This window comes from Colias philodice, chromosome 13 (genome assembly GCF_061535455.1).
Source record: "Colias philodice isolate Cphi_HAF_F1 chromosome 13, ilColPhil1 Martin Lab GWU primary, whole genome shotgun sequence".
In the NCBI taxonomy this organism is placed as follows: domain Eukaryota; kingdom Metazoa; phylum Arthropoda; class Insecta; order Lepidoptera; family Pieridae; genus Colias; species Colias philodice.
Window position 1 is genome coordinate 8784572 of NC_143098.1, and position 27931 is coordinate 8812502.

The 27931-nt window shown below is 30.9% G+C and overlaps 1 protein-coding gene across 10 annotated transcripts; it reads right to left on the bottom strand.

The window, feature by feature from the left end:
- LOC149483574 (putative G protein-coupled receptor Mth-like 3) lies at positions 1-27931 on the bottom strand. 10 transcript variants are annotated; one of them, XM_089702717.1, is made up of 10 exons: positions 18969-19156; positions 16860-17487; positions 10778-10961; positions 10145-10336; positions 7288-7366; positions 6433-6611; positions 5765-5933; positions 5179-5364; positions 4658-5074; positions 3349-3431 (listed from the first exon to the last, which is right to left on the bottom strand). In XM_089702717.1, the coding sequence occupies exons 2-9, from the start codon at positions 17283-17285 to the stop codon at positions 4915-4917; spliced, it is 1575 nt and encodes a 524-aa protein (XP_089558843.1). In that variant the 5' UTR covers positions 17286-17487; positions 18969-19156; the 3' UTR covers positions 3349-3431; positions 4658-4914. The 10 variants fall into 10 exon arrangements, with proteins under 10 accessions (XP_089558849.1, XP_089558848.1, XP_089558846.1 ...); XM_089702719.1 differs by having other exon boundaries at positions 16860-17377; positions 18964-19156; XM_089702718.1 differs by having other exon boundaries at positions 16860-17399; positions 18964-19156.

Here is a 27931-nt window from a genome sequence, read left to right on the forward strand (position 1 = left end):
TTTTTGATTTGAACATATTTTTATTTAATAACAAATAACTTGATCATAAATGCGGGTATTACAAAACAGTGCCCAAAGCTTACCTATGTCTTCGCTTAAATAATACGTAGTCAAGGTTAAAATTACATCAGCACAGCTATTTTTCCACAAAATTTTCAGACGTTTTTCACATTTAGGATGCTTTTCCACCAATAATATCGCTTTTAACGCAAAACGCATCAAATTTCAAACTAAATGAAGCGATATGATTTGTTATTTTCAAACACATTCCTCGCTACACATGCTCGCACATTATTCTTGGAAAAGCACCCTTACAATATTATTGTTCAACTATAAGTTCTATGTCTTATTTTTTGTGGACTAAATGAGATAAATTCAATACCATAATTTATAAATATTAAGTTTTTCATTTTCAATTAAATTCTAGGTACACGTTATGTAGCGGCATTCGTGAAAATGCTCATTAGTTTTGGTGTTTAAATTAAGTATTTCATAGGAAACATTATTTATAATTGATTGCATTGAATTTTTCCAATTTCTATGACTCTTTCACGCTCTAAAGAATGCTCTTGCTGTAGCTCTAGCCACCTCTAGCTCTATGTTCGTTTGATTTAAATGCACCGTAATATATTATGTACGTTTATTTTTTTATGATAAAATTTTTAAAAGAGTAATTATTTTTACGATATAATAACAATAAAACAATTATAGTACTGGAATAAGCTTATACTTTAACCTAACCTAATACATAAACATGGCTAAATGCGAACGATATAAAAGTTAAAATTATTTATCAATATCATGTAATTGTCTTATTAGTGGACTAGATAGTTAACGTATTTGCATAAATTCATATATATACACATACACACATATACATATTAATATATATTTTTAAATTAGACAAAAGTCACACAGAAGATAATCATTCGTGTTTCTGGTCTTCAAAAAGAAAAGGAATAGCGTCATTCTTTTATGAAGTACATATATTACGTTTAACTTTTCTCAGCGGGCTCAATTAAATATAATTTAGTATAAACGAAGTGACGCAACTGCTGACGTTGGTCTCTTCTCAAAATTCCTTGAGAAATATTGAAGAATATGTTGTGTATTTCCCCGATGATGGTCGGATTACGTTTTGGTAATTCTCTATCTTGAAAGAATTTGTTATGGATTCATAATATACTAATTTTAAAACATTAGTTACTTTTTTAGAAGCTATAATATTATGACTTATGGGGATCTTTAATATTCTATCTATCTAAAAATATGAACTTTATTAATTAGAGGAAGGAATGTAAAATAACATTTAGAATAAACTTCCAAATCATGTATGTAGCACGCTGAGAAACAAAAGTTTCTGCAATATTTGTAGGATGAGAACACTTATCTTTTTTGATCTCACTTTTATGTGACTCTTAAAATTATTGTTTGAGACGTACAGATCCAATATTAATCTAATAAATACTAATACACATATTATACAAAATTCTTAAATTTGTCAAAATCCTACGTAGGTATAGCTGCTGCTCTCAATTGTTGTAGTATTCTCTTAAATAATATAAACTTAGTCAAACAAATCAGGGTACATTATAAGAGGAAAATGAGTTAATGTGACTCATGAAGCATACGAAATAGTATATTCTTTATTCTATTTAATAATAAACTCGTGCTGTTTTACACGTAGTTTCATTACGTATTTACGTAGGTTTTAACCATTTTTAAAGGTTTATGATTTCATTTGAGTCCTTTTTATTAATTATTATGAAATCAACCATTTTCTTGGGGTGATGTCATGAGTAAAGCTGGATGTACACCGTCCTCCAACTCGCTGGTAAATATACTGAAAAAGTTTATCTGACTGTAAAATAATGGTAAAATGAATTGTTTCGTTAGTTCAGATTAGAATAAGTTATTAGATTTTATTGTTAGTTACCAGCGAACCTATTTATTAATAACAGAGAGCTGTCAGCGAATATTTGATTATAATTTAAATGGGACTAAGTAGGTATACGAATACATTTAAAAATAGGTTCGAAAAATGTGATAGAGATTTGTTTCATGCTAATAATCGTACACGAGGAAATTAATTGATGATACAAATTGAAATATTTATTATAATGTCTTTTAAACTATTGCTACTAAATCACATTTTTGCGATTACTCCAGCACACTGTTTTTAATCTATACTAATATTATAAAGCTGAAGAGTTTGTTTTTTGTTTGTTTGTTTGTTTGAACGCACTAATCTCGGGAACTACTGGTCCGATTTGAAAAATTCTTTCGGTGTTAGATAGCCCATTTATCGAGGAATGTTATAGGCTATATTTCATCACGCTACGGTCAACAGGAGTAGAGCCACGGGGGTGAAACCACGCGGAGCAGCTAGTACTTATATAAAGTTTTAGAAAATGTCAACAAAACTCTATGGAAATCTTTGGGGGAGGCCTATATCCTGCAGTGGACGTCTGCAAAGGCTGGAATGATGATGATGATGATGATGAACAAAACTCTACATATTTTTCACAGGTTTACAGGTATATAATATGTTTTATTTCTCTGGAATGTTTTTATTGTAGGCTAACTATACATATGTGATTCAACATAATATTTTTCAAGTGACACTGGGTAAGGGACTTTAATTTAACTTTATTCAAAATCTATTTATATATTTTTATAAGCTTATCTTATTTTTCATCTTACTAGTTTATAATTATTGAACAATTGACTGAAGATAGTCTTTAGATAGAGCACAAAAAATATAAAAACATAATTGAGATCACATTATATACTATTATGAATATATCCTAAAATAATAATTGATATAATATTAAAAATGTTCAGAATTCAGATCTACATAATATAAAAAAATATGTCTTTTAGCTACAACACAAAATAATATGGCTCGTATGTTACATCTAGAAGCTTACATAAAATATTGGTATAATCCGTGCCAATAAAGAATTGAAATTAAACTGGTAATGTATTTGTTATATAGTGAGTGCTATAGCATGATATAATCGGCTTAAGTAAGAATGAGACAGCATGATACCGCTGACGTATTCGATTATTTATTGGCGCGGATTATACACATTACATCGAGAGAACGAACAGTAAATATTTTAAAGATCTTAATTATAATGTGCTCTTTTCAAAATGGGCAGCGTTGGCCCAATAAATGATTGTCAATGTTTGCCGCCATTATGGCGATTATGAATAAACATCTACAATTATATCGTGATTGCCTCTACTTGCCCAACGCTGCCCATTGTGGAGAGGGCCCATAAGAGAGAAAAGCGTAAAGCTTCATTTTAATAGGAAATTCTTAATTATTCTTTAGCGATGTAAGGGCGACTTCATCTTTTGTTGAAAACGTGCGAGAACTCGTGGTTTGACTTCGAGACATCGACTGCCCGCGGACTTGTTTATATCTACGTAAAATGAAAATTATTTTTCATGCGTATATTATTTCATATTTTAAATGATAATCGCATGCAGAATACAAAATAATTCTCTCATCGAGTCATAAGGAATTTTTTTTATAACAATTTGAAAATAGATAAAAAGCTGTTTCCACAATTATACAATTTTGAACATAATATTATATTTTTAAGACCCATTTTACATTATGTACTTCTAATTAAAAGGTTCTGACTTGATGAGAGTTCGTGTAATCATCATTATTTTTGAATCCATTAATTTGAAATGAAAGCAAATTCAATCATAACAATTTATTCTATTAAAATACAAGCAAGATGGATCAGTAAATTAAACGCATCCTTTATAGTGGTTAATCTGAATATCCAACCCAAAAAAAGCGCAATCAAAATTTCCAACCCAAAAAAAAACAAATATTTTCGACCAAATTATATTTAACTATTAAACTACTCAGACCTCTTGAGAAAAGATAGCAGTCAAATTACACTCGTGCACTCAAGTGCACAATATAAATTATCATTGACTATGAAAAATACCAGAGGAGAAAAAAATGTGATATGAAAAATAAAATATAATGTAAGAGAACACCAGATGAAAGAAGACAAACCAAAAGAAATAGTAAAAATCTGCCCCAATGAAGTCCAGAAAGAAGTCGAAAGATAGGTCCAAAGCAACGGTTATACCAATCAATAGAAGTTTCTGGAAACTATAGCTTTTAAATTATTTTACACATGCATTCCTTTAGTCCCATATGAATCAATCCATAAAACTGCTAAAGAAAAGCCATTGAGAGTCACAATGCCAAAGGAAACTGTAGCGCTTATAGAAGATCTTAATATTTATTTTTTGGGCATAAGAGTTTTAAGAGGCTGGACTTTCTGTAAGTGAAAAAAGGTTGGGGAATACATCTTTTCATTAAATGGCATGTATAAAGTTATTTGGCCTTATTACCAATACAATTACAATTAGCTACAATCTCCTATTTATACATTAATTATTGACTACTGTTCCTTTATCAGTTTCATAGAGATGAAGAAATTTAAACCTAAATGTAGTCCTGTGAATTTCATATATTTAAATGCCAATTAATGATCATCCAAGGAATGAATATGTATTCATTTTGTATTTTAAGAAAATGATTCCTGTGTTAGTTTTCAGAATTTCTTTACACCACAGTTAAATCCTCAAACCGAAAGCCGATATTCATTTATTCTCGTACCTTTAGTTTATTTTTATATAAAATCGTATTTATTGTGTAGTTCTGGAATATTTACTTCATCTTCATTGACTTTTTCTTTATCTGCGATATTTTTGCGTGGGAACTTAGTATTTCTAATATAATATTCTGTCTTTCTGCATTCTATGTGAATTTCATCTGAGTTTGTCGTCACTGGAATCTTCACTGTTAACTTTTAATAGTTTCTTAATGTTAAAATGTTTCTACGTTTTCTTATTTACATTATTAGATATCAGTCTTTATATAATTGTTGTATGGACAACTTTATTGGAACCGTTATCTGTTCGTATTGATTCCATACTGGTTCTATGTCTATAATCTTTAAAGTTACTTCTGCTCCCACTTATATGATTGGTATTCCATAATTCTGTATCGCTTCGATGAAATCTTTCTTTAATCCTACATAAATCGACCAACACTGTATTATTCTGAATATCGGCTGATTTCCTAATACTTATAAAGGCAATTTTAACAAAAAAATCTGAAATTAAAATATTACAAACCTCTTTTTGATGAGACGGAAGATTTTTCTCTTGCAAACGAAAATGATGAAGATAATAAGGCCAATGAGAACGTTGTAGGCATCTGTGAATTTCCAGAGAGCATCTGCCTTTGGGTAGATAGCGCTAATAACTTCTAGAAACCAGTTCACTCCCATCACTATGAATAGCTTGACGTAGAGAAGAAGCCTGTAAAAGTTAAGATAAAATATGCTATTAAATCAATTTTGTTAAGGGTCACACCACTGATAGAGTAACACATTTAACAGTTTTCGGCGTAGAATTTTTTTTTCAACTGACGGGTATGCTATACGGAATGTGTTGCATGCCTAATATGTAATTGACAAAGACGGTTCCATTTCGAAGTTTTGGAACCTAGATATATAGAACTAGATAGAGACCAAGGCTAACTTAGCGGTAAGGCTGAATGAAATTGAGCAATACAATTTGACAATGCAATATTATGTGTATGAAATTTTTATTGTATGATAAAATATCTTTGTTGTCTTCATTAAAGTTAATTCCAATGTACTAAATTATTATTTATAAATTTATATCCAATGTACTATCCGATGTAATGAAATGTTACCTCTGTTTATCATGATTATGTGAGTCATGGGTCGCGCTTTCCTTCGACTTCAGTACTGAAGTCTGTTGTTTGATCTGAGTTATCTTCAAGGCGGTTAAAACGAAGAATACCATATTTGAAATACACAGAATTACGATTGGACCATACAGGTACAGGAGTCGGCTTTTACCTGAAAGAAAAAAAAATATATAGTGTCTCCACTCCTGTTGGTCGTAGCGTGATGATAATATATAGCCTAGTATAACCTTCCTCGATAAATGGGCTATCTAACACCGAAAGAATTTTTCAAATCGGACGAGTAGTTCCCGAGATTAACGGTATTATGTAAACTATACTTGTGAACCCCACTATTAAGGGAAAATCATAAGCGAATCCTTATACTAAAGCAGATATCCTAAAAATTGGTATGTTCGTGATGAGGGAACTAACTCCGTCAAATTTTCTTCTTGTAAACAAGTCATCAGAATTAAATTAGCTAATCATGGTTTCAAATCAAAAGCCGATATCTAATTGAAAAAATATAGTAAAAGCTTTTATTCCTCCATTTTCCTTGTTTTTAACAATAGGGCTGAATGTATCTCTGAACAGTTCACAACGTTCTATTCAGTGAATTTCATGATTTCAATTATTTACAAAACTTTCCTATATAGAATAAAGCTCAAACTTACCATACAAGAAGCAGCCTTGTTGTCTGATCAAAGGCAATAACGGATGTGGGGATAGGTCAGAAAATTCCAACGAAGCGAGTAGAATAGTGAAGGCAGTGGGACCTCCAAACGCATACAATGAATAGGCACAGAATCGAGCCCTTAGCGACATCTTCTCCATGGTCATGCCGCGCTTTCCGCTGAAATGGGAAAATACCTAATGTTTTTATAAAGGTTCTTTTTTTTGTTGGCATTTTAGGGCGGACTTAGTTTTTCAAGGGTGAGCGAATGATGTCTTTCTAAGTATATAAATGATTGAATGTTTGAACTTATTGTGGGTTATGGGTATTCTATAATAGCTGAGAAGTGTAAAATAATTATTGCTAAGTAAAATATATTAGGTGTAAAAACCTAAATTAACGTGGACATGTTATAAGTATTTATTAAAATTAGAACATTGCGTTATTCAATAAAGCTATCGGCATTAAAAATATTATCATATCAGCAGTTTTGAATTGCTGAATAGTTGTTACGGGATTGATAGAATACCCCATGTAGATTGGATACCTCGGTATTTATGGGATAGTTAACATCTACATTAATATTTAATAACATTTAATAATACTATTATAAAGGCGAAAGTTTGTAAGGATGTATGGATGTATGGATGTTTGTTACTCTTTCACGTAAAAACTACTGAACCGATTACAATGAAATTTAGCACACATATAGAGGGTAACTTGGATTAACACATAGGATAGGTTTTATCCCGGAAATCCCACGGGAACGGGAACTATGCGGGTTTTCCTTTGAAAACGCGGGCGAAGCCGCGGGCGGAAATCTAGTATTTAATAATCAAATCTTGATCAAATTTACCTGAACGTCCACCAAATGTCAAAACACATGACATTTAGCCAGAAGAATGCGGCCAACAGGAAAAAATAGATGATGAAGGCTGAAAAAAAATCAAAGCTACAGAAATCATTTCTTAAACAATAGGATTAACGATCCATTTTAAGAACAAAATTCTTTGAAATCGTCATAAATTAAACGCAATCGTAAAATGAGATTTTAACGTTATTGAACAGTGTCCCATTATATATATTTTGTTCCGTTTGTCTCGTCTAATCATAAAAGTCATTAAAAAGACATTTGAGGTCGTAATTTTTAGAAGATGATGTAAATAACTTTGTAAACATCATTTTTAAGCTTGGTATTTTGAAGGTTGCGCCGACCGGCGCGTGGCAGAATACAACAATGCATCTATTTATGTACAAAAAATGGTATTTCTTATCATATTATTTGTGCTAGCACGATATATCATAGTTTGACAAATTAAAGGTTAAGATATAAAGAATTTTTGATAAAAGTTAGTTATTCATAATGGATAAAAATATTGTGTATAATTATACGTTTGCTTAATCTCAAGCTATCATACTTTGTATTCCTATAATCACGATTACTTAGCGATAAAACCACAGAACAAATAGTACAATTTATAACGTGTTTATTAAAACCATTTTACCTATTGCACGCTTCCTTTATTTTTAAACTGTGCGACTGTTCATGACCATCCTACTTTTTGTAGATAAAGTTTAAAATTTACACGAAGTAAGAAAAAATAAATATTTAATAGTCCTTTTTTTGGTTGCTGTTTAAATATAATTTAAAAATAAATAAATGAACATCAAATTATACACAAGGAAAAAAATTGTTTAATCCATACGAACACACTCCATTTTTTTAATAAAAACTAAATCCGCACTTAAATCCATCCCAGTTTTATTTTATCAAACAGTTACATTATTTGCGAATCAGGTACTTATGTTTTTTCATCAAGAAAAAGGCATTGTTTTTCCACTTTATACATAAGACACGGTATCTTGAACACATAATGATTACGCTGTCTAGTGCATAACACTAATTATTATGCAGGATTAAGTCATGAGTCACCATAAGGACACATTCAATGTAATGTTCAATACTTGAGAACAATTGTATAAGGCATTACCAATAAAGGATCAATTTGATGTTCCTAATAATTGAATTTGAGATATAAAATTTAGCGGAGACCATTTTATTATTTGAAGAATTTTTTACACAGTGGGAGATCGCTGTTATAAGCTAGGGTGAATAACTGTAACATATCTTGTTCATTTAAAAAATAAAAGTCCTAAAACATATTCTATAATAATTATTTATTTATTCTGATCTGTTTCTTTATAACTCTCGATTAGTTATTGTCGAAGTTTCCGAAAATTACCTACGCTCTGTAAAAACCGAATTTATTCAAATAAATTACGACAAAAACCGGATCCCGCGTTCTTTAATGATGTTGGAAAAACAAAACAATTTCAAGCTGGCCATGAAAACATGTCTCGTCATTAAAACAGTTGGAATATCTTAAAACGTGCCTACATTTTAATCGCAACAGTATCTATTATTGTCGTTCTTATATCTTTAATCTTTAGGTTACAAGTTACAACATCTTAAACAGCCTAAACTATTCAACAACTTTATCAGATAAATTACTGAAAAGTCTGTATTATAATCATCATCATTCATCATCATCAGCCCCCACATGGCTCCCAAAAGGGAAGCAAATAATACAAGAATCTATTAAAGAAGTTATAATAGCTTTTTTATGCTACCTAGAAATTATCGAAATAAGAAGAGTGATGGATTTCATAGGAACTTGCTAACGCGTTAAGAGGTCATTAACACTAACTCAATAGAGATCCGTCTCGACGGTAAATGTTGTGATAATTTGTATTAAAACATGCCGGTACTGTTTGAATGTAGCGGATTTATTTTTGAGAATAAATAAACGAAAAACGCCAGTAGGAAATAACGTAATCAATGAAGATGGTTTAATTAAGTTCATGATACAAGCAACTCTAAAATAATTTTAATGGAATTTATTTTACATAATGTCAAATAATGTTATTGTTTTACGATTTAAAGATCCAGGGCGTAAATGGCACCTACATGATTTAATTCGTTTTAGACGAATTTAAAACTACAAGTCAAAGAATTTAAGAAGTCACTAAGGGATAGAGTCAGAAAAAAATCTCAATTCATTAAATTTAAAATGATTATGTCGTCATGAATCATATCAGCAACCTTATTACGTAAATCAGTTTCAAGAATACGTAAAGGGTTTGAATGAAATACCAAGGGAAGTGTTGGGTTTCCGCCAATTCTCTGGTGACCGTGAGACAATGTTTACACTTTCGGGAACCATTCACCTCATTAATTGATACTTAAAGGCCAATTTTTTTTGTGATCATAGTACCATTGTTTGGACAAGCTAATGAGCGTGCGTTATACGGAAATTATGTACTATCAGAATATTACGTATCAATTATTGAATAAAATTTTCAATAAATATGTATTTTAGTTATAGGTATGTTGTTATAATTTATTGACAAAGATTATCCATTGACAAAGGTTAAACGATGATTTCATACAGCATAAAAAGTAGGTATATTGTTTAATAATTGAACGTCTTTCAAATAAGCAATGTTATCAAGGACTTAAATAAACTAATTCAATAACATATTTCTACTTATTAAAAGTTTAAGAACGTAAAATGCAATGATAGAATCATCTATTGCTTATGCCACGACAAATGCTCTATGTACACACTTCTAATAAATATTAATAGAACAAATATACTGTCGAATGTTTCAGAGTAACATACTAAATACTTTAAATTCAAAAAGATACTTACTGAATATAACGCAACAGTTATGAGAGATGTTATCAATCATAAGCAAGATCTTCATAGTGGAGAGGAAGACGAAGCCCACGAACAAGCTCAACAGATACGCAATCAAGACCCTTCCATGCAAGTTCCGTAGTTCTGGTAGCCAGCAGTACACAGCCACGGTGACGAGGATAAAAACACAGGAGATTAACATACCTGGAATCGTAAGGAAGTAAGTTATAATTTGAAAATGATTATTGATGGTGATATGTAGGTTTGTTTGGAGTCATCGGATTGGTGGGTATGTATTATGGTCATTAATGATATTGCTGGTGGAATATCCAAGAATTTATAATATTCATTGTCAAAGAAATGTCAAGCTTTGTAAGCTATTAAGCGTTGTGAAAATAATTGAAATAAATAAAAAAGTAGTTTATTACCTAACTCCTGGTATATTTTTCTATTTACAACTTGATACCGGCTGGACTGATTTTTGTGAGTGTTCCAAATTTATAGCACATGCACACATTAAAATGTCGGCATTAAAAACTATGAATAAATGTCATTTCTTCTGAAGATTAATGTTATTTAGGAACTGCTAGTAGAACAAATTCAGACATACACTTAGACATTGAAACTGAAATTAGAAATACTTACACACAACGCTCAATAGTTGATGCTCCTCACGCGCTGCCTCTGCAAAGCATACCAAGGCATCTAATTTCGATGTTTGAGCACCCTTTTCATCTTCGTAGACGAATGTGTCGATGCAGTACTTGTCTGGACCGAATACCGTCCAAGGTGGTATTGTGTTTGGTGTCTCGATTAACAGTTTTCCATCCTAGAAAGTTAAAAAGTTAAAATGGATTTTTTTTGTAGAAGTACGAGGGACTTTGTTGTTTAGCGAAGCATTGCATTCAAATTCATTTGCAGGGTTTTTAAATTTCAACTAAGAGGAATGATTTGATAATATTGTTTGTTGAAAGTTACATCTTTACTAAATAACCAAGACTTTATATCCCGGGCGACCCAATTTCGGGCTAAAAACGATAAGGAGACAAAAGAAATGATGAAATAAATTAATGCTTAGTTTGTTGTTGTCAATTCATTCGTCTATTTTTTTTTTATTTCAGCTTCAAGGGAACCAAATGTTGTTTTCGTCAAGTCATTCACATGTAATCAAAGGTCACTTCACGCCACGTGGAGTCTGGGAGGTTTTGCCGAAGCCATCACTAAACCTGTTTTGAAGTGCCTGTTTTTTTCTCGACTGTTCTTTCAGTATTATTGATATAGAAATATCGCCCAGTAAATACGTGACTTTTAATTTAGTTGAAGATAGTGATGAACTTTAAACAAATTATTTTGGTATATTTAACGAGAACATACCTATAGATAATGGTTTTTTTTATTGTCAAGTTTGTATTTTGCTCATCGATGCAAAATACAAGCAGAATGTAAAAATGAAACCAGAAAAACAAATTGTCATCATTTTAGTATGTAATTCTATAGCTAAAACATTTATTTAATTAACTGATTGTCGGTGTTGACAGGTACATCATAGTCAAGGGCCTATTTGTTAAGTTTCGGTGAAAAAGTGACAACATATTGTTTAATTAATTAAATAAGCATGACGGATATGTAAATATGAATAATTATAAGAGAGGTCAATTGGTATCCAAATTGAACCAGTGAGAGATATATATAAATTAACGTGAAAAATAATTTTTGTGTAGGATTATTGGATAAGCAGATGTCGAAGTATTCTACAGTATTATGTATATATCAACTGTATTACGATAAAAGCATTGAAGGACTAATTAGCTATTAACATGTTACTTGTTAGTAATATTAAGTATTTCGTGCTATTAGGACTAAAATAAAATATAATATCTACCTATAATCAATGCAAATGGAATGACAATTGTTTATTTTTAATTTTGTTTATTTGTTTGACTTTTGACTTCGCTCCAAGTTGATCAAAATTTCTGCATTTACACCGTTAGTTAACCCACTCAGTTCCAAATGTTAAATGTCACAACCGCACAAGTCTAAGTGACTGAAATTTGAGTCCTGTCTCTCCCATATATACTGGACATTGGCGAAGTCCCTTTTTATTGGGTGGAGCCATTAATTAAGAGAAGAAGAAGAAGAAGAAGACTTTTGACTTATCGTGAAAAATAATTCAAACAAAAGGCTAATAATTACCTTCTCGATTTAGGTTACATCAACAAACTTATCCATACCTAAATGTAAAATAAATATTTATGAATAAACAAAAATTCTTTTGAAGATATTTTTAAGTATTGGTGGCATTTCCACTTTGAGTCAGATTATTATTATACTTGAGCAATTAAAGATTTAGGCAGCTGTTTAATGAACGTCCTCTGATGTATAATTTAAGAATTAAGAAGAACATCTTAGATTTTATATTCAAGGAAAAAAACAATGTTTTTGTGTGTGAATGATTTTGAATTGTACGGAATACTGCGTAATCTAAGCTTAATAATTCATGGTGAGTTGGGGGATTTGCTATCGTCAGTTTCAAACCAACCTTTTGTAAATATGACGAAAGTCAGCACATAAAGCATACATTTACTAAGGTACACACACATAAAGTTCTCTTTGTTTATCATCAATCATCATGATATCAAGCAAATACAAACAATCAAAGGCTTCCTTAGTTGGAATTCTATGTCAATAGTATTTACTAGGTTAGCTGGAAAATTGGCCTAATTCGAAACAGTAGATTCAAATGTAAGTAAATGTATATACATTTAAAAATGTATACTCAAAGCAATAACAATAATATTTAATTGTAATATATTTAACATTTTTTTTATTAATTATAATATGTAACTAAATTACCCGTCTGCAAAGATACAAGTTTTTACAATAAAAGTAACAAACCTTCTTGTTTTTTGTTCGTCTTCAATGAACAGTATTTTTTATTACATGGAACACAAAAGATGCGGATTTACTAAATAAATGTAATAAATAAATATAAGTTCTTTTTAATCTTTCCGGAAAATAAATTATATTTTCGGTCATGATAAAGTTGGCATTATTTTATACCGACCATAATGTTTTTGCTTGCGCTTTGCCAAATATCACCTGAAAATAGTTTTTGATAAGGATGATCAATAAATTATGAAGTTATTTATTTTTATCCAAAACCCCACACAAGATAACATTACAGTCTTTGGCATGAGAAGAATCGCTTTCCATGTATACTGTCCTTGTAGCTATTTTATACTTTTTTACTAAGAATTTTTAAGTCTCTATGAAACAGTTCGATGAATTTCGTTCTTATACCTAGTTTATTATTTTTCCGCGGAATCTGCTACTTTGCTAGCGTAGCATTGCTTTTATATGCCAAGTTATAGCCTTTCCACACAATATTTATTTTGAAATAGTTCAGTAGTTTTGCATGAAAGATTGATATGAACATTAAAAATTTGGTCTCAATAATACTGACTTATTTTAGTTTGCTGTACAAAAATGACACCCAAAAATGAAACCCAATCCATGAACATCCGTGACTTTAAAAATCAATTGATAATAAATATGTCGAACATCAGATCATTTCACTGGACCCGGACTTTGAATATGATATATATTATCTTTGAAGTTTGATCTCGATAACCAGAAAACGACGAGTAAATTTCCCCTTTTTTCATATATACCTACTTTTGAATCTCTGAACTCTTCTATTAAAAAACTGTATCAAAATCTATTACGCAGTTTTAAGGATAATAAGCATATACAGAGACAGACAGGCAGACAATGTAAGCGACTTTGTTTGACACTTGGTAGTGATATGAAACAGACCATGACTGTTTATGAATTATTCGACTTCTGCAACAAAGGAGATCTTTAATTATCCACCTTATTAATTTGTACCACATTAGGACATGAGTCACATATCCTAAATACACAATCTTAAACAAAGAGGTGATAGTCTAGCATTCAGAACAACTAATTATTATAACTGTTGATTGTCTGTCCAAACACGAGGGCAATCGAGACGCGTTAATAGCACACAAGAATTATTTAATTCAGTGGCTATGATGACCATTATTATAAAGACGATTCTTAGAATATTCGAGGTCATTGCTGGTTGAAAAACCTTTCACTTATGTGTACGAATTCAGGGTTTCTTATCATGATGTTTGGAGAGAAGAAGACGGAAAATAAGTAAGAATAGTGTTTCTTTTATTTCTTGTCTCTATCTGAATAAAAAGGATTTACCTAATTGATGAACTAAAATGTATTCTAAATATAATCATTTTATTTGTGTGGATCACCACAATTAGTGTTTTATTACACCTATTATATTAAGTTTAGGGGAAAGATGCCATCAGATGGAAGATTAAAGAAAAGCAAGAAGAATATTATTATAATATGGCTGACATATAAATTTAACAACAAGACACCGTTACTGAGGATCTAGATTGTGATCTATGTATAAAGTTAACTCGGACTGTATAACAATTTACTACTAAATACGTATTTATTTATTTTTACTTACGTAATAAAAAATATCGTTGTTAATGTCGTATCACACGTCATTGTAATTTTTAATTATAGACACGTGGATATTAATGGTGACGTTAATTTTGGGAAACGGCTTGCGCATTATAAATTAAAATAATGTTTAACATAATATTATGAAAACATGTTGACAAAATTATGTTTGACTTTTTCCAGTCCCTTATACCGGATATTACCTATATTCATTATTGATGGCAAAAAAAATATTGAAATTCCTCTTCTCCGAGTTCAGTAACGCACCTTCATTCATTCAAAGAATTAAAACTCTTTCTCTCGGATATTTCAAAGAAATCGGATAAAAATAGTTCATTCATTCCACAAATCCACAGACTTATTTAAACTATAATGGTTATATAAACGTTAAATGATAAATCACACTCGATTGACGCAGAGGAAAATTCGCTAACAATAATAATTACTTTATTCCTACAAAGTATTCAAGCACAACATTCTAAAAATTCTAGAACAATTCATTCAATTCATATAAAGCTTTTCACTGTTACGGTTATAATAAGTATATTGATTATCAGAACCCGGATTAAGTATAAAAGTAGCCAAAATACCTGTTGGAACGCTGCATCTTATCAATCGCTATCATTGACACGGCTAAGTGGGTAGACGTAATTGCTTATTTATCATATCTACGCTAAAATTAATGAAAGCATTCTGCCGAATTCTCTTCGTCATAATTTATGGGGAAGTACCAGTAGTTTCTACTACTATGATGGTTCTAAGAATTGAGAGTGGTCAATATTTAGCGCTCTTTGAACTCTTGTTTTGTGGACGGGTATTTTTGGATGCGTGTTGTACGATATCCATCATAATATTTTGTGTATTTTTTGAGATTTTAACTTTGATAGTCTAAAAAATCTATTGGAAGTAAATAAGACGTGTTTAAACGTAAAATTTTATATAACAAACGTATGATAGTTTATTAATTCACTACTGAATGCGGACAACTGAATTGGTTTAATTTTAAATGTATTAAGGTAATTAAAGTGTTATTTAGTGTGGTCTAAAATCTGTCTGATTAAATACTATAATATATTCATTATTAATTTGTTTTCGATACCGTTTCGTTTGTACTTAAGTAAATATTACAATGGAATTCATTTTAAAGACAAATAGAGTAATAAACTAATGAACTTTATGAATAACGTGGAGTCATTCATTTCATTATACATCAATGTTTATAATTTTTCTTATTCATTGCGTATAGAAAAACTATAGGTAAGTTTAACAATTCAATATTGTGTTTACCTACACAAAAATATTATGATTAGAATTTATGTAGAAGAAATGGGCTTATTGTAAACTTTTTTTATGACTTTTTATATAAAAATAATAATTTTAATTGTTAACACTAGAGCGCACGCGCGGGGGACATAGGTCACCCAGTGTATTATATTGCTAAATATTTTTTTAAAGAATCGTGCTTGAGTGTTGTTGTCTCAGGTATTCCCCGACTACCAATCACTGGACATTTTAGCAGCGTGTCAGCTTCCTTGGTGCAACGAAGTGTACTCTGCGATAATATAAAAGTACATGGGTGACGCATGTCCCCCGCGCGAGCGTTCTAGGAAGTTTTTGAAATCATATAATTACGAGTGAAAATCAAGTATACCGCTTTTATTTTGAATGCTCTTATGATCAATTTATACTTTTAAGAAATTATTAATATGTATATGGGTAACTAAAATCGAAATAAAATACTCATATTCGAGTGCTAGGACATACTTATTTTTTATTGAAAATAAAATTTTATTGGATAAGAACAACTTATTCTTAAACTTTATAATTAGATGATTATTTTTACCAAATTTGTAGTTTCCAAAGTAAAAAAAACTGATTGATCACAATAAGCAAAAAATTAGTTACTTTTCACAGAGGTTTATGTTTAGCTCATAATTTAAGTAAAATGAGAAAATATTGATATTTTTTTTGTTTCATCACTTAAAAATAAAGTTGATTCATAAATAAGTACTTCGTTTACTTTTTAAACTCCGATTTTTATGAAAAAAAAACGTGCGTCGTATTGGGTGACATATGTAACCCACGCGTGCACTCAAGGAAAATTTTAGGCGCGAGCGCTCTAGTGTTAAAAAAATCACAATGCGATATCCGAATCCACACGTTGTTTTCTTGTATATATTTTTAAGTATTCATACCAGTTAACCTTCAAACTTACCGTCACAAGATTAAACACGCTAAACGGTTCCGATACTTGAATCCGTACTTCGTTCTCCTCGCAAATCGGTTTCCCAGAATTGAAATGAAACAACTCTCTCGCGCTTTCATCCTGTTCTCTTCTGTATTCATCCCATACCATAGGATTGAAATCTTCAGTAACGTTGACACATTGCTTATCGAGTATCTTGTAAGCTTGCCCGTGGGGACAACACTTCTTTAAGCAAGTCTTCTTGTTGCATATACAGCCCCTTTCAGTTGCACTGCGAGCGTCAAAAAAGTGTTCGGAAGCATCATAACTGAAGCCATTGTAACTAATAACACCATTCAATCGAATTCCATTGGTAATGTCCACTGAGGTATTGAAGTCGCACTTTTTGCAGTCACAAATTGAAATGAGCACCAAGAGTAAGATCACTTTATACATTTTGTTTGTCACTTAATATGTTTGGAGTGTGGTCATCGTTATGTGCTTTGCATGTGAAATAATTGCCACCTGGGACCACGGTTACGCGTGAACTAAAAAAGTTCCTAGTACCATCTAGTACGCACTGTTTTTACTCAACAAGGGATTTCCTTATTTAAACTTCAGTTTATTTATTTAATAATTTTGTAATTGCTGCATTGTACTGTAATGTAAGTAGGTAATTAAGAATGTGCGATATTATTTACACAAATACTGCCTTCAATTAACAAACGTGTTACATAATGTGGGTCAAAATTTGTAATACGCCCTGATTATTTCGTTGTTCATTATAATTATGTAATTGTATTATGTTAAAACTTTACTTTTATATGCTTATAATTTTTTATTCAGATTACTTTTACTGCCCGTAGCAATAGATTGTATCCATTTACTTCTGTAATTGGTTTTAAACAATTATTTAGAGATTATAATTTTTATTTATGAGCGGTACCTATGCCCTCAAAAGTACTTTTGAGTGTTTTGATCACAATTTTAGATTTCTAGCAATATCTATTAGGAATCAATTTATAAAATCAAAGAGTACCTACTCAATATTTTTTGTAATATGTCCCTAGCTGTGTCACTGTGTGTGTCCACATACACATAGTTTCATAGTAATATCACGTACATTACCGGCATTCATTTACTTATTGTAAACAGTAATTGCCTTATGGGTTTTTACAAATAACTTTTCATCTAGGTATAAGGTATATCAACCGCTCTCAATTATATGAAGTTAATGTCAAATAAAGTAAACGTTTGGAGTTGAGATAAAATCGGGTGCACACGATTTTTAATTTATTCGGGCTGTTTTCTAAAACTTTTTTAACTTACTAGTGAAGTTTTTCAGAATAACGCTCACTTTAAGAAATAAATACCTACCTATAAGATTGTAGTAGATTTTACACGTGTTATCATTTATTATAACTTTTTGAATAAACATTTCTATAAAACGTTTGCTAGAAAGTACAGTTAGTCTAAAGTAGGTGGACTACGTTCAGGTATTTTTGAGTAGGTACCTACATTTAAATTATTAACGTATTTTTTGTATTTTTTGAGATTTTGCAACTTTGATTAAAGGTATTATTAAAGGTATTATTAGAAGGTATATTTATTTAGCTTATAAATATTTATTATATTACCTATATTTTTATATTATTTATGCAAAGGAACGTTACAGAACAGGTTCTATTGGGGTTTACCTGTTCTTTATTATCATAATGTTATTTAGATTGGAAATAATATAACTTTAGCATAATCTGAATTAGATTAACATACGACTTAATGGAATATTAATTAATTAATTATTAAAGTATTTAAAACACGTGTAGAATTAGAAATAATATTTTTTATTCAATAGAATTCTATGGGAACATATATATTTGATTCAATGTCCACATATTGTTATTATGGAATATTTTTTATTGTTATATTCTACGGTGAAAAACTTTTTACACGTGCAAGAATTCATCGATTTTGGCATTTTAAGTACCTACCAAAATTGTTTATTGAGATGCCGAAAAAAAGGCTAGAGAATCTAAAATGACAGCAATCACACAAAACCCGCAATTTAAAACACTTAATTGTTATTTTTTATCAATTCAAACGCTACACCGAAACAAACACCAAAACAAATCACCTCACTCGTGAACACTATCGCGTTTTATCAGACCAATGACGTACGTCTATCTCGAGATCTGAAATAAAACTGGCTTACTTCAAGTCTCAAGAAGCAAGAGTCAAGTTATTTCGGAGTAGCCCTGTCAAGGATATCGGAACCGCGCGTGTGAACTACATTGCTGCATGAAAGAACACATCAAACCATTACCTAGCTAAACAGCGGGCAGTGTACATCGAAAGCTTGTTAACTACAGCTACTGCAATTACGTCTATCAAGACTTGGCGGATAGTTTCATTTTGTGACTGTAATCAGTCGCTTGACATAATCAGCTGATAGCGCTCCAGGTAATGTATTAGTGTTTGCGAATGCTAATAATATCGATGACTTCGAAGAAGAACGTTTATAAAGACAATTTTTCAGTGTAAATGCAGGAATATAATTATAAAGGTACATAGGTACATCTTAAGGAAAAGGAAAAATAAGTCAAAAATACATTTTCCGAAGTACATGTTATCTATTTAAGCATTAGTTAAATCGCTATAAACTTACCGTTTATTTGGTGTTTTTGTTTATATTTTTACATAAATATAATATTAATAATAGACTGTAGGTGTAAGGGATGTTGATAGTAAGCTCCACCTGTTGCTTCAGCAATATGGTTTGAGTTTGCGGCAAATATTATTAATAATTATTGTATTATACTTGGTGAATTGAATATTATATTCTTCTTACATTTTATCTATAGGTACCTATTTTAGTATTTACATCAACCATGCGGAAAATACTAGGTGTATTTATTACATTAGGTACTAAGCCGTGCCATAAATCAAGAAAAAAAATATGGAGACAATAATATTATGAGTCTTTGTTTGTACTTCTATTGTTATTTTAATATTTATTTATTATGAAGTGATACATCATTACAAGGAAACACTACATTTGATCGAAACTGCACACGTAGGAAGGGTTGAAATATTATATGAATACATACAAAAATCTACTTTATACGCCTCATTTTTGTGATTCAACATTCATTCATTCTACCTACGCTAAATTATTAGATACTTACACAAAAATAATAAATCGATTTGTCTTTGTGGACACTGAATTAATATACCTTTATACTTGTCTATACGTATCTATACGTAGTATATTATTATTAGTCTGTGGTAATACTAATGTTCTACTCGGGGACAATATTAGTGTATATTTACTTACGATAACTCATTGTTAATACGTGCAATTAGATTATTACTTCTATTGAAATAAATTAATGGATACCTAAAGTAATAACTTAGTTAATAATAAATTGTATTTTTCCGCGAAAGCTTGTGCTGTTTGTTGCGCTTTCAAAGCTTAACCCCCTGTAATCATGAAATGTGAAATAAAATTAGCTGAAAACCATTTGAAAAAAAAACTTAAATCTTTCAGGATTTTATTTATCATGAATTAACTTTCTCTTTTAGTAAAGTTACGAAATTGTAGGTCCATTATAGACTCTCCTTCCTTATTTACTTTTATTGTTAAGTTCCTTTTTGACCTCTAAATCCGCCCTAGACCTTGAATATCCTACACAAAGCTGCATTAAATACCATAGATCACTATCACGTATGTATGAAACTATTTCCATATTAACAATTTTGCTAAAAGGATATGCAACCCCTAGAGCTTAATTTAAACAATAATAACAAGGTATACTTTACACCTCACATTCCGTAACTCCCAAATGAAAAAATAGTAATATTTAATATTGGATGTTCCGGAAATTTTGTAAGTAATTATTACTATGTTGGTTTTGCGTGTAAGACTTAATGATTAATATATAAAGGTCACATTTTAACAACACTGACCGTGACTTCACGGGAAATAAATAAAATTGTTTTTGCTTGGTTCTCAAATAGATAAATAAACAAAAAATAATTAATATTCAAAGTATGTAATTGTGTAATTTGAATTTGTTATCTACTGACTTTAAAAAATGAATATGGATGCTGATTGATGTATCTATTGTGAGGTTCATTACAAATTATACTTAGTAGATGCGATTTTAAAACGAATCTCATGGTGAATAATGAATAATAATATTATATTGGTAGCTTAGTACCCAAGTATTTGCTGCGTTTACTCTTTCGATAGATAGATCAATCTTACATCTGTATAATTCTATATTCCTTGATTATTACTGAAATAAGACGTACCTACTGTAGAATAAATAGTTCCTACACACTTCAGGCTGTAAAAAAATGTGTATATTAACTGGACTCTGAAGCCTTTAACCTCTGTTCCTAACCTGAATCTGAATCTGAAGATTGGAGAACCATTTTGTAATAAAGATTATCGAGAATCTGTTAACACAATCTGTAAAACAACTTACATACCGCCACCTATAGAATTGTGATGAAATCATAATGCACTAGTCTACTTCATAAATGGACTTTGTATGCATGTATTGTCTGACGGGCGACGGCATAATTTCTTCGAAGACAGATGGCGCTCTTTCAATAAAGTCTACTTGTTTATGTTTCTAATTTGTATACGGTATATTAATATTTTTAATGTGTATCTATTTTTTATTAAGTGTCGCATAACCAATCATGAAATAAATTTTTGTGACCACAATTTTTGACTTTAAAAAATTGCTGTTTAAAAACTAACCAACTACCCTACCTTGTTATTATATTTAAGACATTGTATTGTATGTTGACAATTAAAGTGTGTTAAGACTGTTTAGATAACAACTTTAAGTGCAATTTACGTAAGAAACCTCCGAACTTTAAGTGTAATGGAAAACAAAGGACATGGTCTTAATTATGTAAGTTTAAAATGGTCGTTAATATTTCAATACCTTTGTTTCGAATGAAATGTAGGTACCTAATAGGTACATAAATGCATTGCAACCGAGTAAAAAATACCTCAAGGATAAAGTTGGTATAAAATATTTAGGCATTTTTTACGCGTTTATTGATATGAATGAATAGTTACTCTAAAACAAAACGTTTGTAAATGCACCGAAATCGCTTCGTACAAATGAGTCAGCGATATGCACATTGTTTGCTCCAAAATAACCCAGACATGAAAATGACAAATTATTATTATCTATTATCTAAGAAAGGCTAATTATAATTATCAGTAGATAAATAAAACAATTTAGTATTAAAGCATATAACTAGCATACTTATGCATGTTTACAGAAACTACAACTTACTAGTTATGATTATCTAAAGGTTTTACTTTTTATTTTTCAACCCAAACGAAGCCGGGAAAATAGCCAGCTAGAAAGTACCTAATAATTATTGAACATATAAAACATTAATGACATCTAATAAAAAAAAAAACCTTGAGTCCTTCTTCCCATAGCCCATGTTCGATTTAAGTATTTTCATCAATGAGTCATCAGTAGGTATGTGACATCATATTATGTACCTACTTTATTACTTACATAGAATACATAAAGATACATTCCGTGAAGAAATATACAAATTCAAACCTTTATTTATTATGGAAATTAAAACAGGGGTATTCTTCACATTTTAATTATTAATAAGGTACTTTGACATACCTACTAGGTATTTTAATATGCACACTGCACAATACACAGAGTAAAACATGTAAGTATGTCTGTGGTGAAACATGATTATTTTAGGAAAAAAATTTACAAATACAATTTTCTTACCGAGAATAATTATTAGTTACCACCCAAAAGGTCAATAAATAAATGTTTGAGATTGAGAAATTTTTGAAAGTGAAAACTTTAGACACCGAAAATGTAGGTATTCTAATAATAAGCACGTTTTACTAATAAAAAATAACTTCATTCAAACACACAGTCTCTGTTGAAACAAGAACTCATCTCTAGTGACTATCCACTGCACTAAACAAATATAAAATATACAGGACAGCTAATTAATAATCATATAAACAAACAGTAAGGATTATTAACGGAAATGACTATTAGAGATTACAGGAAAAAATATATACATTTCACTAGTTTGTTTACTATCGCGCACGAGTAGAAATAATAACATAGCTCATTTAAATATATTGTATATTTAAATTGATTTGTTTTTCCCTTTGATTTTTTTTAGAGATCATACTTCAAACCTTAATCTCTCATAATCACGAGTGACGAGTCGCGTGAGTTAAAAAAACATGCCAATGACATTCAGCCAATTTCAATAAATAAATATAATCACCAGACATTCTTATAATCAAACAGTGTATAAAAATAACATGATCCAGTTAAGAAATAGCGGGTGAATAATAAAATGAAGTGGGTTAAGGGCGACCTAATAGAATCTGAACATTATTAAGCTTGTAGCCCATAAATCGAATCAATTTCGCCCGACGTTCCTGGACGAAATATTTGGCTGATGCTAGCAGCATAGTCTAATAATCCAAAGCAGCTAGTCATGCTAGTATTATAGTGTTAATTTCTGAACTATAAATACTTACTACTGTTTTAATTAAACTGATAGTTTTCTATTTTTAAAATTTGTTATTAGTTACTCTCACTTATTTAAATGTCACTGAATAATGTTGTTATTAGAATTTTAAAGTAATTATGAGTAGGTACTTAAAATGGGCTTTTCAAATAAGTTTTATGCGCCAAAAGAGCACTAAAAGAGTTTCTTGCGCCTCTTTTCGCTAAAAACTTATTTAATTAGAGACGGGACAAAAACGCTTCAACGCAAAAAATAATAGTTTCAGTTTGAATATGAATTTAATTTTAGATAGGTACCTACTCAATAGAAGTCAAAGACTGCCACCCACTGACTTACAGAGTAGTTATAGCACCAAACAATTTTACGATGGAATGTACACGGTAATAAAACATGCTTTTTTTTTACCCGGTCCTTTGGGAGGCTTACGTGGGGACATAGGTCCAACACGCAGAGGCCATTTAGAGAATTTTAATGTGTTGTGGGACACCAGCCGCAGCCTGCCCATGACTGCACTATAGAGATACAGTCCTGGGCAGTCCGCGGCCGATGCAGGACTATTGTAAAATATGGGAATTAAAACTCTGGGTTATGGAAGGAGGTGTTCAGTGGATCGGTAGGTTGGGTCTATGGGGACTATGGACGTCTGCCTTTTCAATATTAAAAATTGAAAGTGATGGCAGACGGTGACTCGCCAGCTCGGTCGATGGGCTCCCAAAAAGGTTACCGAAAATGGCAACAAGGGGGCAACATCAGCTGAACGGCTAGGGGTGTAGAGAGGTGCGGCACCGGTTTCACCATCGCGGGCCCTCGGGCCCGGAGCGGGTTTCCCCGCTATTACGCCATTAGACACTTCCACCCCCGAGCATATAGCTCTGGCGACTCCACTCTGGACGGCCAACAAAGGCAAGCCAGAGGTGGGGGATCCTGAACCTCGTCATTGTTCACTCCGAACTGCCACTGGGACAGTCCAGAGGTGAGGACAGGGACCTCCCCCGGGAGCGCTCGGTTCCCGCGGGGTCGCTACTCCCCGACACCTCGCCACAAGGTGCCCTGCGGGGTGACTGACTGCACGGTTGGGATATCTATTGTAGATAAAACATGCTTTATTATTATGGATTATAATAATAACATAGTAGTACATTTAATGGAGCTTTTCAGTAAACAATATAACTGCTATTGGTACGTAACTCGTAAAAGCAATCATTAATTAATGGTGCCATAAAAGTGACTCGATAACTTACATAAGTGACCTGAACCAAATGAATATAACCTCGTTCGGGATGCGGTTTAACCAACATTATGAGATATAAGTAATTACATATTCTTTGCCAATACTTTTATGAAATTAAAAGTTATATAATACAGGTATATGTCTGCAAAAAAAATTAAATACGCAGCGGCTTTCTTTAGGGTTTAGGACCTACGCTCGCTTAGTAGGTACCTATACGGGTTGGCAGATGTCACATGCCGTCGAAATTTTGCTTCTTGGGCACCAGTTTCCTTACGAATTCCTTCACTGATTGTGGTGGTGGTATGGATATTCAGATAATTAATATTGATAGAAAATTATATAATGCTCTGCTATCGTTATTAATTATCCATTTAAGTAATCAAGCCCATGTTATCTTAGGCCTTGTCATTCATGTAGGTATATTACAATAAAGACAAGGCCGAGAATAGCTTTAAAAAATTTCAGTAGGTAACCTGTACCACTACATCAATGGGGTAGTGTTTATTTAGTAAAGTATAGACCAGAAAAAAGCTTAGATAACTAAGGCATATCTCTTGTCGCGGTTATAGAAGGGCTGTTAAACCCCTGCCGTTCAAGGTGACGAGTTCTAGGCTCTAGCCCAGGTTATTGCATCTATGATACCTGTACAAAGATATACTTATGATCTTTTATACAAAGATAGGTTTATCCCTAAAGATAGGCTTATCCCTAATATAGTATATTAAAATTTAAACTTATTATAACTACCTATCAAATACGGCAAGGTCCTAATATCATTGCTCCCACTTCTTCCGCATCCTGTTTTTTTAATATCATTGTTTGATAATGTCAATTCAATGTCGATGAAATAAATTTAGATTTATTTAATTGTTAATTTTAATATTGTACTAACTACTTTGTTTTTCATCGAAAAAAAAGCTTTTGATTTCCTTAACAACGGCATGGTCATTGATATTATGGGTAAGTTTTAACAGTAGCCAGTGGAGTTGAAATAAGTAGAATTGATTCAAAGCATTATTTTAGGTATAAAAAAATACATTACACTGTATACTTTTAAATTTTCAGTATTTAAGTCTAATTCCTACATATTTGTTATTAAATATATATGCACGTTACCTAGGATCCTTTTAACTGAAGGTCATACCTAAACAATATCTTGAATTAATAGTGCATACTGCATATTAAATAATACCTAGAATATTGTTTATAAAATCGGAAATTCCTATACGACTTAGAACTTAGTCACGATTTATTAACGGGTTCTTAAAATATACTTGAAGCTTACTAATAAATTAATTGTATAAGCTAAAGCCTATTTAAATAATATGTTATGTACCTATGTTATTCGTATATAAAGTGCCTTATATTAATTTACTTATTTTTTATTAGGACTCATAAAAACACCTGCAAAAAGTCAGTGGTAGAGTCAGAGCAGTTGCTATAATAATTAATTATAACATTATAAAACTACATAGGTACTTGTTTTAAATATAAAATATACTGCACTCGTATAGAATTTTAAATAAAATCGACATAAATGACCTCATATCACTAGGCGTTTTATTTCAGAAAAGACCTAAACGAATGGAATGATTATTATCCACAATATGCTACGACCATAAAATCGTTTCGTTGCGACGTGAAATAAAGACAAACAAACACAAATAAAATACAAAATTAAATACATAGAATCATTATATTTTTAATTAAACATAAAAAATACAAGGATATTATAATAGAACCTGATGATTAAAAAGATAAAAAATTTTGTGTAGTTTTATGAAACCACGGTAAAAGTGAAACTTAGGCACAAAATTATCGTATTTGTACGACCAAACATAACACAGACCAAAAAGTTTGAGACGATGTAATAAAAGTTTCACTTTAATAATATGAACTGCAGACCTACACTAAGGCAGCTTGTATAGACCTGCAACCCTTCCTGATTACAAATAAGGTAAGTGGTACTCATTATATAATTAATAGGTACTAAAAATTATGACACACTGTCACATTTATATCTAAGAACCTACCTTGTATAGTCAAGACGTAAACAACGGAATACATGGATCATGGACATCCTACATAATGTAGAGACATTAATATAAGTTGGATAGCGTCTCAATTTTTTTACTGTAGATAACAAAGCGCTTGATCACAATCTCTCCTGATGTAAAGCTTAAATGTGGTCTAATTTCTGATCTAATATGTAAGTATTTATAGCAAAGCAATTTTTTATCAAGGAAAACTATGTAAACACAAGTCAGGACCTTGTCATAAATTTTTTGTACAACTATGCAAAGGATTTTCATTTACCTTAAAGATTACACTCAAGGTTTAAGCATAATTCCCTAATCCATTAATATTATAATAAGTGAAAGTTTGTTTGTATGTTTGTTTCAAAGAGTAGATAGTAGTTTATTTTTTGTTTGTCATGAATTTATCAAAATAATTAAAAAAAATATATTTTTAGTTGTCTCTAGTCTCTACATAATATGTTTTTTAATACGAATTAAAATTAAGGCTGATTTTAATTCGTCTAAATATATTTATAAATTGTGTTCACTCAATAATTAATTAATAATTAAGGATAATAATCTATTTACAATAATATGGAATTTATTTATGGACATACGTATTACGTAGCATTGTAGCTTTTATTCATTTTATCAGGTCAAGGCTAATAAGACACTTTAGTAACTTTACACAAAAAATATTTAATTATTAGTAATGCTTTTTTGCACATTGTGTTCCTTGTTGATTTAATTTAAATAATATTATGAAATATAACCTACCTCTTGTATGAACCATGGGAGAAATTCTGTATAAATATCCCAGTCACAAGGAATTCCCGTCAACAAAACGAACTCGTCACTGCTCTCCAAATTAACTGTTTTTCTTAAAGTCTCATAAAAATGCAACTTTAACCCTTCTTGTTGTAAAATATCGGGCATTTTTGCACAAGCTCTTTTGTACATAACATATCCAATTGGACAACATTTCCTAAAACACTTTCTTTTTTCACAAGGGCACCCGAATGTTTTTTTATGGCCACTGACATTCTTAGAAAAAATAAAATTTGGCGGGAAAATCGTTCTATTGACTTCTATTGCGCCGTTGGTGTCCCGAAAAATTTCGTACTCAGTCAAATCAATGTTATTTTTATCACACTGCAGCTGTCCATTTACATTTAAAAAACTAAACAGAAAAAATATTAATAGACGATACATTTTTAAAAATATCCGATTAATTTTGTTGACAGTGCCAGCCGCCGTCCGCGTCGTTTAAAAAAAAATCCGCAACGCGTTTTGGC

Excerpts from the sequence above, each read along its gene's own strand:
- LOC149483574 (XM_089702714.1), bottom strand. The coding sequence starts at position 27,848 with ATGTATCGTCTATTAATATTTTTTCTGTTTAGTTTTTTAAATGTAAAT. Across the intron at positions 10,337-10,777 it reads TCAACTATTGAGCGTTGTGT|GTATGTTAATCTCCTGTGTT; the intron begins GTAAGTATTTCT and ends TTACGATTCCAG. Across the intron at positions 5,075-5,178 it reads TTCCGTCTCATCAAAAAGAG|GATTAAAGAAAGATTTCATC; the intron begins GTTTGTAATATT and ends CGATTTATGTAG.